This window comes from Egretta garzetta, unplaced genomic scaffold, assembly GCF_000687185.1.
Source record: "Egretta garzetta isolate BGI_Z169 unplaced genomic scaffold, ASM68718v1 scaffold121, whole genome shotgun sequence".
Classification (NCBI taxonomy): Eukaryota; Metazoa; Chordata; class Aves; order Pelecaniformes; family Ardeidae; genus Egretta; species Egretta garzetta.
In genome coordinates this window covers 288,643-300,405 of record NW_009258479.1, presented here as the reverse complement: position 1 = coordinate 300,405, position 11,763 = coordinate 288,643, and the positions used below count along the sequence as shown (strand labels likewise).

Genomic DNA, 11,763 nt, shown 5'->3' with positions numbered 1-11,763 from the left:
CTCAGGGAAGGACAGATGCGCTAACAGCTGCCAAACAGGAGCCCTAAAGAGAGGAAAGAGAAGCCCATTCACCAGTCCCTAAGATAAGAGCAGATGGGCTGTGAAGCAGAAGCTGTGATAATCAAGGCAAATCATAGAATCGTTTAGGTTGAAAAAGATCTTTAAGATCAAGTCCAACCGTTAACCTAACCCTGCCATTCCACCACTAAACCATGCCCCTAAGCACCTCGTCTACCCGGCTTTTAAATACCTCCAGGGACTTGGACTCTACCACTACCGTGGGCAGCCCATTCCAATGCTTGACAACCATTTCATTGAAAAAATTTTACCTAATACCCAACCTAAACCTACCCTGGAGCAACTTCAGGCCATTTCCCCTCATCCTATCGCCCGTTACCAGGCAGAAGAGACCGACCCCCACCTCACTACAGCCTCCTGTCAGGCAGTTGTAGAGGGTGATAAGGTCTCCCCTCAGCCTCCTCTGGACTAAACAACCCCAGTTCCCTCAGCCTCTCCTCATAAGGCTTGTACACTAGACCCTTCACCAGCTTCATTGCCCCTGTCTGGACACGCTCCAGCCCTTCAGTGTCCTTCTTGTTGAGGGGCCCAAAACTGAACACAGTATTTGAGGTGGGGCCTCACCAGTGCTGAGTACAGAGGAACAATCACTTCCCTACTCCTGCTGGCCACACTATAAGCCAGGATGCCGTTGGCCTTCTTGGCCACCTGGGCATACTGCTGGCTCATATTCAGCCGGCTGTCAACCAACACCCCCAGGTCCTTTTCTGCCAAGGAGCTTTCCAGCCACTCTTCCCCAAGCCTATAAGATTGCATGGGGTTGTTGGGACCCAAGTGCAGGACCCAGCACTTTTAACCTTGTTGAACCTCATACAATTGGCCTCAGCCAATCGATCCAGCCTGTCCTCTGTAGACCCTTCCTACCCTGAGCAGATCAACACTCCTGCCCAACTTGTCATCATCTGCAAACTTACTGAGGGTGCACTGGATCCCCTTTTCCAGATCATTGATAAAGATATTAAACAGAACTGGCCCCAGTACTGAGTCCTGGGGAACACCACTTGTGACCAGCCATGAACTGGACTTAAATCCATTCACGACAACTCTTTAGGCCCAGCCATCCAGCCATTTTTTTACCCAGCAAAGAGTACGCCCATCCAAGCCATGAACAGACAGTTTCTCCAGGAGAACACTATGGAAAACTGTCAAAGGCTTCACTAAAGTCTAGGTAGACAATATCCACAGCCTTTCCCTCATCCACTAAGTAGGGTCACCTTGTTATAGAAGGAGATCGCATTAGTCAAGCAGGGCCTGCCTTTCATAAACCCATGCTCACTGGGCCTGATCACCTGGTTGTCCTGTACACGCCACATGATGGCACTCAAGACGATCTGCTCCATAACCTTCCCTGGCACTGAGGTCAGACTGACAGGCCTGTAGTTCCCCAGATCCTCCTTCCAGCCCTTCCTGTAGATAGGCATCACATTTGCTAACCTTCAGTCAACTGGGCCCTCCCCAGTTAGCCAGGACTGCTGATAAAGAATGGAAAGTGCCTCGGTGAGCACTCCCACCAGCTCCCTCAGTACCCTTGGGTGGATCCCATCTGGCCCCATAGACTTGTGTGTGTCTAAGTGGTGTAGCAGGTTGCAAACCATTTCCCCTTGGATTATGGGGGCTTCATTCTGCTCCGTCCCCATCTTCCAGCTCAGGGGGCTGGGTACCTGGACAACAACTGGTCTGAGTATTAAAGACTGAGATTAAGAAGGCATTAAGTACCTCAGCCTTTTCCTCATCCTTTGTCACTATGTTTTCCCCTGCATCCAATAAAGGATGGAGATTATCTTTAGCCCTCCTTTTGTTGCTAGCGTATTTATAGAAACATTTTTATTGTCTTTTATGGCAGTAGCCAGACTAAGTTCTAGTTGGGCTTTGGCCCTTCTAATTTTCTCCCTGCATAACCTCATGACATCTTTGTAGTCCTCCTGGGTTGCCTGACCCTTTTTCCAAAGGTCATAAACTCTCCTTTTTTTTCCCTGAGTTCCAGCCAAAGCTAGAGAGCTTTGTTCAGCCAGGCCAGTCATCTTCCCTGCCAGCTCGTCTTTTGGCACATGGAGACAGCCTGCTCCTGCACCTTGAAGATTTCCTTCTTGAAGAATGTCCAGCCTTCCAGGACAACTTTGGCCTTCAGAACTGCCTCCCAAAGGACTCAGTTCTGCTGACCTTCCTCCTTACTTCTCCATGAATCAAAAACTCTATCATTTTGTGATCAAAATAATAATCAAATTATAAAATAATAAATCAAATAACAGTGAAACCCTCAGGTACCCATACACAGCAGTTGCTCGGTGGGATTGAGCATCACAGAGATGTAGGGTGAACCAGAAGAGAGAGCTCTGCAGCAGACCCAGAGGGGCTTCACTGCACAAACAGCATCAGGCTTTCCACATTGCAACTCACTCAGTTCTTTAAGAAGCAAAAGGTCCTCAACTGCAGAATTTCTAGCACTACCTGCTGTGGCAGACTGTGAGAGGTCCCCTAGCTGGAGCACACCGTGCTGCCATGCAGGCGCTCTCCTTCAATGGTGGCTGCAAGAGCAGCTGGGTGGTGGGCAGAGCCAACAGGCTCCAAAATGACAGACTGCAGAACGTTAAGAAACACCATGGTGAGTTCAAGGTCTGCTGAGTCATCTGCCAGAGTCAACAGTCCTCAATACACACCAAGAACAGCATTTGCACGCCCTGAAAAATTGCATAAGTACCCAACACGTTTTATGAAAAAAACACAAGACTCAACGCCCCTGCAGAGAGTAGTTTAGCTCAAAACCCAACTGTGTTGAGAGGCCTGGAGACCGAAGCTGATGTTTCGTATCACCAGTTCTGCAAAACCTCAGAAAATGCTGTGAGCCACATGTGGCGTGTGGAACTTGGCAAGAGACACCCTTAACAAAGCATAATTTACAGCAAACTGAAGACTCCCCAGAGTGCTGGTACCTTTCCAGGTTCATAGAGGACTGTTCTGGCCTCATTACCGTGTTAGAGGGCAACACAAAGGGTAACTAAGAGCCAACATAAATGAGAGGGTAATAAATTCCCAATACCTCTTGAGCCTTTGCCTCCTTCTCCCCAGGAACCTCATGGAAATAACGCATGGCATCACTCACATGGAGTCCCGCTGGAGCTCCACCACACGCAGCGCTGCTCAGGACAGACGTCATCAGCAAGCCCTTGGAGCAATCTGCAAAAGGGGGTTGAAAGCAAGGAAGGACGGACGAGGCAGGCTGCTGAGAGCAGGAAGGAGTTAGCATTGCTACCTCTGGTGGGGCTGTTAACAGCAGCACAGGCTGTTTTAGCAAGTCACTGTCCTGCACCTTCTCAGCAGACAGGTTTGGAATCTGATTAACAATCCCTTATCACCAGCTGTGATTTTTGTGGATGACAATTTCTGCTGGCAGCAGGAGAAATGCAGAAGGTGCTACTAGGGCACCATCTTCATCAGTTCATTGCTTTTGGAGCACAGTTAGTGCAGGTTTTATGGGCGATTATTTCAAAACCTAAATACTTGAAATCACTACAGATCATAATAGCTTTCAAGTGCACTGATTTTCATTTGCAAGAATTTATTTTAAGCCACAAATTGTGCACTGCTTTTATGAAATCACATAGATGTTCCTGCACATGATTTTAGCTGGAATCAGTGAGCAGACATCATCAGAGAACATTTTTATTGTCTGATATTCATCATTTGTAGGCTGCATAAATAATGTTGAAGAAATTACTTGTTTCATCACAGCTCAAAGAGAGAGACAAAATTTTGCATCCCCGAAAAGAGCAGGCCAGGACCAGACAGGTGACTTTCACCCTAAATGACTGGTGAGGGGATTTTTCCACATAGAAATAGGCAGTAATAATTTATTTCTAAATCATAGTGTCATAGGCAGTAATAATTTATTTCTGAATCACAGTGTCGACTTGCATTAAAAATCAGCGTACAAAATATTAACAATTACTTATGTCAGTCTGCTGATAATAAAATCAGATTTTATTATTATCAGCAGAAATAAAACGTGATGCACGTGTAAGCATTTTAAGAGTTTAAAATCAATTCTCATTAACTGCAGTAGAAAGAAAGGATTTGATAACTTAATTGAAAGGGAAAAAAAAAAAATCTATGTCCTTGGTGGGAGTGAAATTAATTGGTATTAGGTAAAATCCTGCCAAAATCTGAAAGAAAGTCACTCCAACCTTATCTACAACAGAAAGTGTTTACAGATTAGGTCACAGCTAAAATGGACTCAAACACAGTGTGTGTTCACTCAAGGTCTTCTGGAAATGTCCTGCAATAAAGTTTATACAAATAAAGACCATATTTGCTTTAAGTAACAGCTATAAAAGAAAGTACAGGAAGCACATGCAAACTGCCAGCAGATTTCTGTTAACGCTCCATCATGAAGTCTCCTGCTTTGCAAATCCTACCCCGCTTTCTGATGTGTTGCCCCAACTAGCCAGGGGAGCCTTCAGTTCCAGAACCCAGCTTCATCTTAAAATGCTCAGACTACAAACAAGTTAGGACTGTCTGTAAATCACATCTCAAACCGGAAATACTTTTCCTTAAATAGCTTAAGCCATTCAAACCATGGAAATTCTCACTTCAACATCTCACAGCACCAGGACCCCTCCCTGCAGGAGATAGGCACTGGCTGAGCCCTTGTGCCCATAGGGCCTTGCCTGGGGAAGGAAGTTCACGCCAAGGCAGAAGGGTGACCCAAAAGCATGTGGTGATGATCTACGAGCCACCAAGATGGCTGAGCTTTCAGCCTGGCCAGCACTGCCTCAAGGGTGCCATTGGTGCTTCTGCCCACTCAGAGCAAGAATTTGTTGGCCAAATTCACACCTCCAGACCCTAGAGACCTTCCTGGCTGTGCCTCCAACTCCAGCTTCAGTGGGGCAGGGCTCGGCACACCATCTAACATGACCAGTCAAGGTGTATCTACTTCCCACGGCTGCTCCAACAAAGTGGTCTGGATTTCCCAGTGCCTCAAGATGAGGAGGCTTGAAGAGGACACTTACTTCAACAGTTAAACTGCCAGCCCAACACACAGGGTGCTTTAAAACCAGTTTCCCTGTGCGGGTTTCCGGATGTAAACCAATCAAATCTCAAAACAACCCTCTGAGGTAGGTAAGCATCTTTTAATGTCAATTTTACAGGCAAGAGAAAAGGGCTGAAAGGGCAGTGAAGCGATTGACCCAAGACCCCAGGAGTCAGAGAATGTGACCCCTGGTCCCTTCTCACAAACCCCCAGACCACGCTTTTCCTCCTTAGGTCCAACACAGTCGCTGGGTATTTACAGCAGCTGGTACACCCCAGGGGCCTCTGCACTTGCTTATTGCCTAAGGGACACGTGGTGTAGAGCTGGAACGGGGACCTGTGTGTCCCTCCCACAAGGCTTAGTGAATAAAAGTGACATGAAGCTGCTGAGTTATCTTTATTGTAGAAGCACGCTAAGACACAGCGAGGCAGCAGAGACTGCAGTGGCATGTGTGGGGCAGACCTGGGAAGACATCGCTGGGTCCCCATAGCCCTTCGCCCTCCACCTGAGCAAGGACAGGCCCCGTTCACTGCAGAAGGGGACGAAGGCAATTCTGGCAGTCCTGGGGACTCAGCAGCTCCCCTGATGCTCAACATCAACTCTTCCTTTACTTGCCCTAGGGAGACAGAGGGAGACAGTTTATTACTATAGCCCCAGAAGGCAAAGCAACCTGAAAGGACCACAAGGAAGCCTCAAAGCTGTGATGCTCCCATGCTCTATAGGGGCTCTGAGCCCCCCCCACCCCATCTCCCTGAGATGGGGTACAGCAGCACATTGCTCTGCCAGCATTCTCCCTGTTCCGCAGGGACAGCTTGGCTGAAAAAACAGAGCCAGGGAAAAGGAATGGGCAGAGCCCACCACCAGCTTTAGAAAGTTTGCACATTCCCACAGGCTCAGCCCCACCATCCCCTAGGCTGCAGCAAAAGGCAAAAGCACACGGCACAACCCTTTGCCCCATCCCTGCAGCCAGCCCGGGCAAGGCTGGATGCTCCAGCCCTTGTGAAATGCAACCTCCAGAGGACAGGCTGGCCCAGGGCGGGTAAATCACTGCCCCTCTCTCTGTACCTTTGGTCACAGCTGATCCCTGGTGTTTGCTGGCAGTCTGAACTCCATTACTTCTGGAAAGAAAGAGCAAAAAAATAAGTCCATCTCCAAGTATGACACCACAGCTGTGTGGCACTTGCAGAGCACCAGTATCTGTGTGACAGCCCCTCCGGCCAGCTCAGCGGCCACACAAAACTGCAGAGCCTGGCACCCGGGCAGGCAGGCTGGGTCACTGCCAGCCTAGGCACAGACAACTCATTTCAGCCTGAAGCTAGGTGCTTTTCCTCACCTACTACCTAACTGGGAAAGTCCTGATTTTTTTTTTCCCCCCTCTTTCTGCCACCTTAAAAAGAAGTATGGGAAAATGAAGAACACTAAGGAAACCAGGACTTGCCCATTGCAAGTCCGACCTGGGAGTTATCTGTTTGTTAAGAAACAGATTTTAAAAAGGAGAAACCAGATGTTCCCTTTTTTCCTGACTTATTGACTAACAAGGGCAGACTGGTGACTACTGCATGGGTGATTTGTGGAAAAACCTTTGAATGAGTAAAGGAACTGCAAGATATGCACCATTAGAAGTGAAATGTACTGGAAAGACCCACAACTGATTCACCCATATGACATAGCACTGCAGGACCCAGCAGCCAGATCGCTTACCAAAAAAAAAAATTAAAAAAAAAAACCTAAACCCAGGACTCAGACCTACATTCATCCACAGTAAAGTAGCACGGGATCAAAGGAATTTGGTTACTGCACAGATTTCCCAGGGAAGGTGGTGAGCCTGGGCACAGGCTCTCTGCAGCAAGGTTTTCCACAACAGCAGTGCACAGATACACCCTTTTGTGTCAGATCTTTCTCAAACCACACTGCTCCCAGCCCTTCCTACAAGCATCCCTCCCTGATGGCAATCTGGTCACCAGAAACACCTGGAAATCCAGTAGGAGCTTTGCAGGCAGGATTGGATGCAGACAACAAGCTGCAAAGGGATGAGGCAGCCTGGACACACATTTTGTCAGGCAACCCAGCACCCTCCAAGCATAATTTCAAAAACAGCTTGAGGAAATATTTTTTTGGGTAACAATTTCTTATCTTCCTCCAGAGCTTAAAGAGAGGCCTTTGCATTTTCATTCTGCACACTGCAACTGTCTAAAACCATTTCTGATGCCAAAAGCACTGCTGGAGCTGGTTTCCTCTGGGTTTTAGTAGCATATATTGAGTGCCTGGATCTTAAGTAGGAAAAAAGAATTCATTATACTGCAAGTGACCATGAATTTCAGTGCTGAAAATAACATCGCTCTGTACATTGTTCATAAGCTTCCAACTGAGAAATAGGGAAAGTCTTTGATGGACTCAAAAGGTTTTCCAAGGAAATGGGCTTCCATAAATTTCCCATCTGATTCATCAGGTGACATACATAAATAAAGAATAAACCATTGTACATGGGGGTTTATGTTTGGCGGGTTACCCCAGGTTAAAAGCTTATCACTTCCCCTTTTAATTGCATCCAACTCTCCTTGGAATACTTAATATAGCTACAAGCTGTCTGACTTCCAGTAAATGGCATATTCCTCTAATTGCAAAGGCTTGAGAGCTCTAACAGCTTGGTAAAACACAAAACAGTAAGGAATTCCAGACCAGGCACAGTTTTGTGGGAATCCTCTCTATTTTTCAGTTGCCATGGTATACCCAATCTCATCTGTCTTGGGCAGTGTGAGCAGAGTCACCAACAGCCTTCCTCAGTGCCTGGTCTCCCCACACTCCCAGAATATACAGGACAAGAGCGGCTTCTTCACGCTAAAGATCAAGACACAAAGGCCTCCAGTATGTTCACAGACAAAATTATTTCTCTCTGCGTTACAATTTTTTCAACTTTAAACAAAGTTGGAAGCACTCTGCTGCTTTACAGAAGAGGGGAAGAGGAGTTGGGATGATTACTTTTTAATGTTTTGGGGATCTGCTGACATCCTGGCACTGAGCAGAGGAAGGCATGGCATGACACTAATGGCATGACAGCTACCCCACAGGAAAGCTCTTCCTTGCCTACAAACACATTGATACCAAATTCATATTCAGAAGCCAAAGCTCCCATCCAAAACTTCACAGAACTTCTCTGTTTGGCTAGTTCAGTATTTTGATTCTATCCAGGTTCAGAGAGTGGGAACAAATCTCAGTATTTCCCTGGGGATGGATATTTAGTTTCTCAAGAGTTCATGCCAATACAGAAGACAGTCCTCCCTGGGTGATACAGGGCATCCCACATGCTCAAGAGACACGAACGCAGACCCTGGCTGCAAATCAAATTGCTGGAGACTGCCAAGCTGCCACTGGTGGAAAGACAAAGCACAACTGAGAAACATTTAACTCATTTGCTATATGAGATCGCACAAGATGTCAAGGCTCCAGACCTTTCCCAAAGTATGCCACTGAGTAATTTTCATTTCCCAAACATCTCTTTGGATATTATTTGGGAAATGAGCTCTTTATGGTTGATGCAGTTCTAGTCTTCCTGGCCCCAGTATTGCTAGAGGAAAGCCAGATGTTTTCCCAGACATGTCACTCTCCTACCCTACAGCCAAGGTAAGACATGGAGACCATGCCCAGGTTACATATTAAATCCAAGTCTGAACCTGTATTTAAACATCTGGGGCTCTAATGATCCTGCCACAGATGCAGAAGCCAGGCTGGGCCCCAGCATGCACTTGGAGTGAGAAATGGGATGCCACACAGCCAAGAGGTGCTTTGGGTGGTCATCTTCTCCACCCCTCAGCAACATCCCACCCCGGGGCGGGGAGGCAATTAGAGGAGATCAGGGGCTCCAATATCTCTCTTCCCTCTCAGCCTGTGGTACAACCAAGCCCTCACAACCTGCAGGACGCCCCAGGCTGACCCTAACAGCACCGGAGCATGCTGCACCACGTGGCCGAAGTGCAGCCACAGAGCACAGCTTTAATTAACCTGTTCAAGTTCACTTGCTGGCAAGGTCAAGATGTTGACCCCCAGCTCCGCTGAAGAGCACGGCAGGGCAGCTGGTGACTGACTGCCAGCTACTCCTCATTTTTCACTCTCCCTTGTGGCTGCCTGGATCAGGCCCCCACAAGCTGAGGCGGTGCCAACCGCGGAGTTTCACAAGGGGAAAAAGAACAGATTGATGTTTCCCCAGCCCAGCTGTGGCATGCCGCTTACCACTTGAGGGGCAGGCTTTCGGCATTCACCTCGATAGTTTATCGTAATGTAGTCTGAAGCTCTCCTGCAAAGGGAGGACAAGACATTGCTTATTATTCACTTGCAATGCCAGAGCTCTCTGCCATTGGCATGACAGTCCTCTGTGGACTCCTTAATACTTTGATGCTACTTCCAATATGATGGCATTTATTACTCCCCAAACAACCTTATGATCGGGCAGAAGGGGAATAGGGGACTCTGGAAACTTGTGTATCTTAATTAGCTGTCATCAGATTAATCTCAGGCATTTTGATCTATGTTTGCTTAACAGCAAGGCACCAAGGACACACTTGATAGTGAGTCATGATATATCAAAACAAACACTGTGCTGCAAAAGACACTCGGGAATGGTGGATGGCCCTGTATTACTGAAATCTCTCCGCCTACTCACATGGCAGCTGAACACAAGTCACATTCATTTTTGTATGTTTTCCCATCAGTGCCACAGACTGGTTGTGAGGATTCGCTGCAGAAAATCCTTCCACCCTTTACCCCGTGCAGAATTCGATCACAGTCCAGCTGAAGAAAGAAAGAAATCATATTTGGCGCTGGTTTACTTGCAAGACCCTCCTTTACACAACTTAAAAGCACTTACAAGCCAAGCCTTGCCATGGGGCCCCTCTGCCCCGCATGCAGCACATCCACCACACCACCAGCAAGGCCAGGCTTGTGAAGACACAGTGCCCCTTGTTGGACCAGCCAGCCATGCTTTTGGGGACAGAGCCCCCGCTGCCAGGCACAGACCCACTCATCTGATCTACCTCAGCACCTTGGTCCAGGGCAGGTTTATTTCTCTCACCGGGGATCCACAAGAAGATGAAAACTTCTGCTACTTGTCCCTAGTCCTCTGTATCAGGTCTTTGATGCCATTTCATCTCCAAGAATGAGGATGAAAGCCACTGGCCAAAATTAAGGACAAACCTCTACAGCAGACTCCCACTGCCCAAGAGTGGCACAACACGGAGCACTTCTGACACCCACCGAGTTCAGAGATGCAAGCACACATGGGCAGCTATGGATAATTAAGGGTGCCCTCTTGTTTCCCCTCGAGCACGACAACAAGAACATTTGGACGCAGCTTTCCTTATCAACCACACCTAGCACAACCAGGACAAACACAGAGGAGAGGAAGTGGCCTTTGGGGACCCCAAAAACCCTCACCCTCTTCAGTCCCCACGCTACAAGCACACCGGGGCGGGTGTTTGCAGAGTCATAGCAAATTTCAAACAGCAGAGGTCAGAGATACCACAGCCTGTTCCCTGGCACACACAGCCGCTTCCTCAGCCTGGCCACCCACCTCTGTTCCAGGTGTTGAAAAAAGACAAAAGAGTGACTAATGGATTCCCATCCCCTTCCCCGGGTACTATAAAACATGTTGCAATGAGGAGAGCTGCAGCTGGGACGGAGAGGACATTTTGCCCCCTGTCCCACCTGGAGATGCATCGTTTAGCACAAACCAATGGTTTATCAACAGCGCCATGGGGCTGGAAGCCCCACAAGGCAGGAAGGTTTCATGCCAAGCAGTACAGGGGGGTTGATGGCATCGGAGTGATGTGATAGCACCTCCTGGTTAAACATCACTTGCTAATTTCATTAATGCGCTGCTTCCTCTCCTTGGGTAATTACCCAGGACCTGAAGGCAGACAATGCTGACCTTTACAATTCACTGCTAGGTGCCCCCCTACGCACCAGCCACCACTGCCTGCAGCAGGACCCCTGTGCCTGTGTTACTGCTCAGGGCAGGCAGCCCCCCCACCAGCAGCCCCACATATCACAGGTCCCAGCAGCCAGCACCACCACTCCTTTGGCTCAGGGGAATTAGTGCTGCCTGTGACAAAGCCCCCAGGTGGCCCTGGGAAGAAGAGAGGAGGAGATTTGCTCTCTGAATCACCTCTCGTCAGTCAGGCTCACCAGCATCCACCCCTCCTCTGGTGCTACAAGGAAACACCACTAAGCCCTGAAGCAGACTGGAGTTATTATGCCTAATGCTTCCTCTGGAATGCATCAAAATTGCTGTACCTGAACCACCTACTGGGATTTTTTTTTACTCAAATATCCCTTTTCTAAAAGTGGTCAGTGACAGAGGCTTCAGGGAGAGTTAAGGTGGTTTGTAGTAAGGTCCCTCCAGCCCTACAGAAACATTGCCTATCCCTTCCAAAATGTTATTTAAGTTACCGTATGCAAATGCTGGAGGGAATAAAACATCAGGTCATTTTTTTAACCATCCTAATTCTTGACAACACCCTGTGACAGCGAGATCCACAGTTCAGTCACGCTTTTTATGGAACTTCTTTTCTCTTTCAGTTCCGTATTTTCCACCTTTAGCTGTGTCGAAACTATTGCATTTTCTTTGTGTGGAGACAAGGGAGAGCAGACACCTTCATCTTCCTCCC

At 47.9% G+C, this 11,763-nt stretch overlaps 1 protein-coding gene across 1 annotated transcript in view; it reads right to left on the bottom strand.

Moving 5' to 3' along the window:
* Positions 1–5,629: 5,629 nt before the first annotated feature.
* The window catches only part of LOC118452805 (serine protease inhibitor Kazal-type 5-like), a 9,878-nt gene continuing 3,744 nt past the window's right edge, over positions 5,630–11,763 (bottom strand). The window contains exons 6-7 of the mRNA XM_035899425.1: positions 6,170–6,222; positions 5,630–5,720 (exon numbers count right to left, since the gene is read on the bottom strand). Of these exons, the coding sequence (XP_035755318.1) occupies positions 6,217–6,222 (6 nt within the window). The 3' untranslated portion in view covers positions 5,630–5,720; positions 6,170–6,216. The remainder of the gene's footprint in view (positions 5,721–6,169; positions 6,223–11,763) is intronic.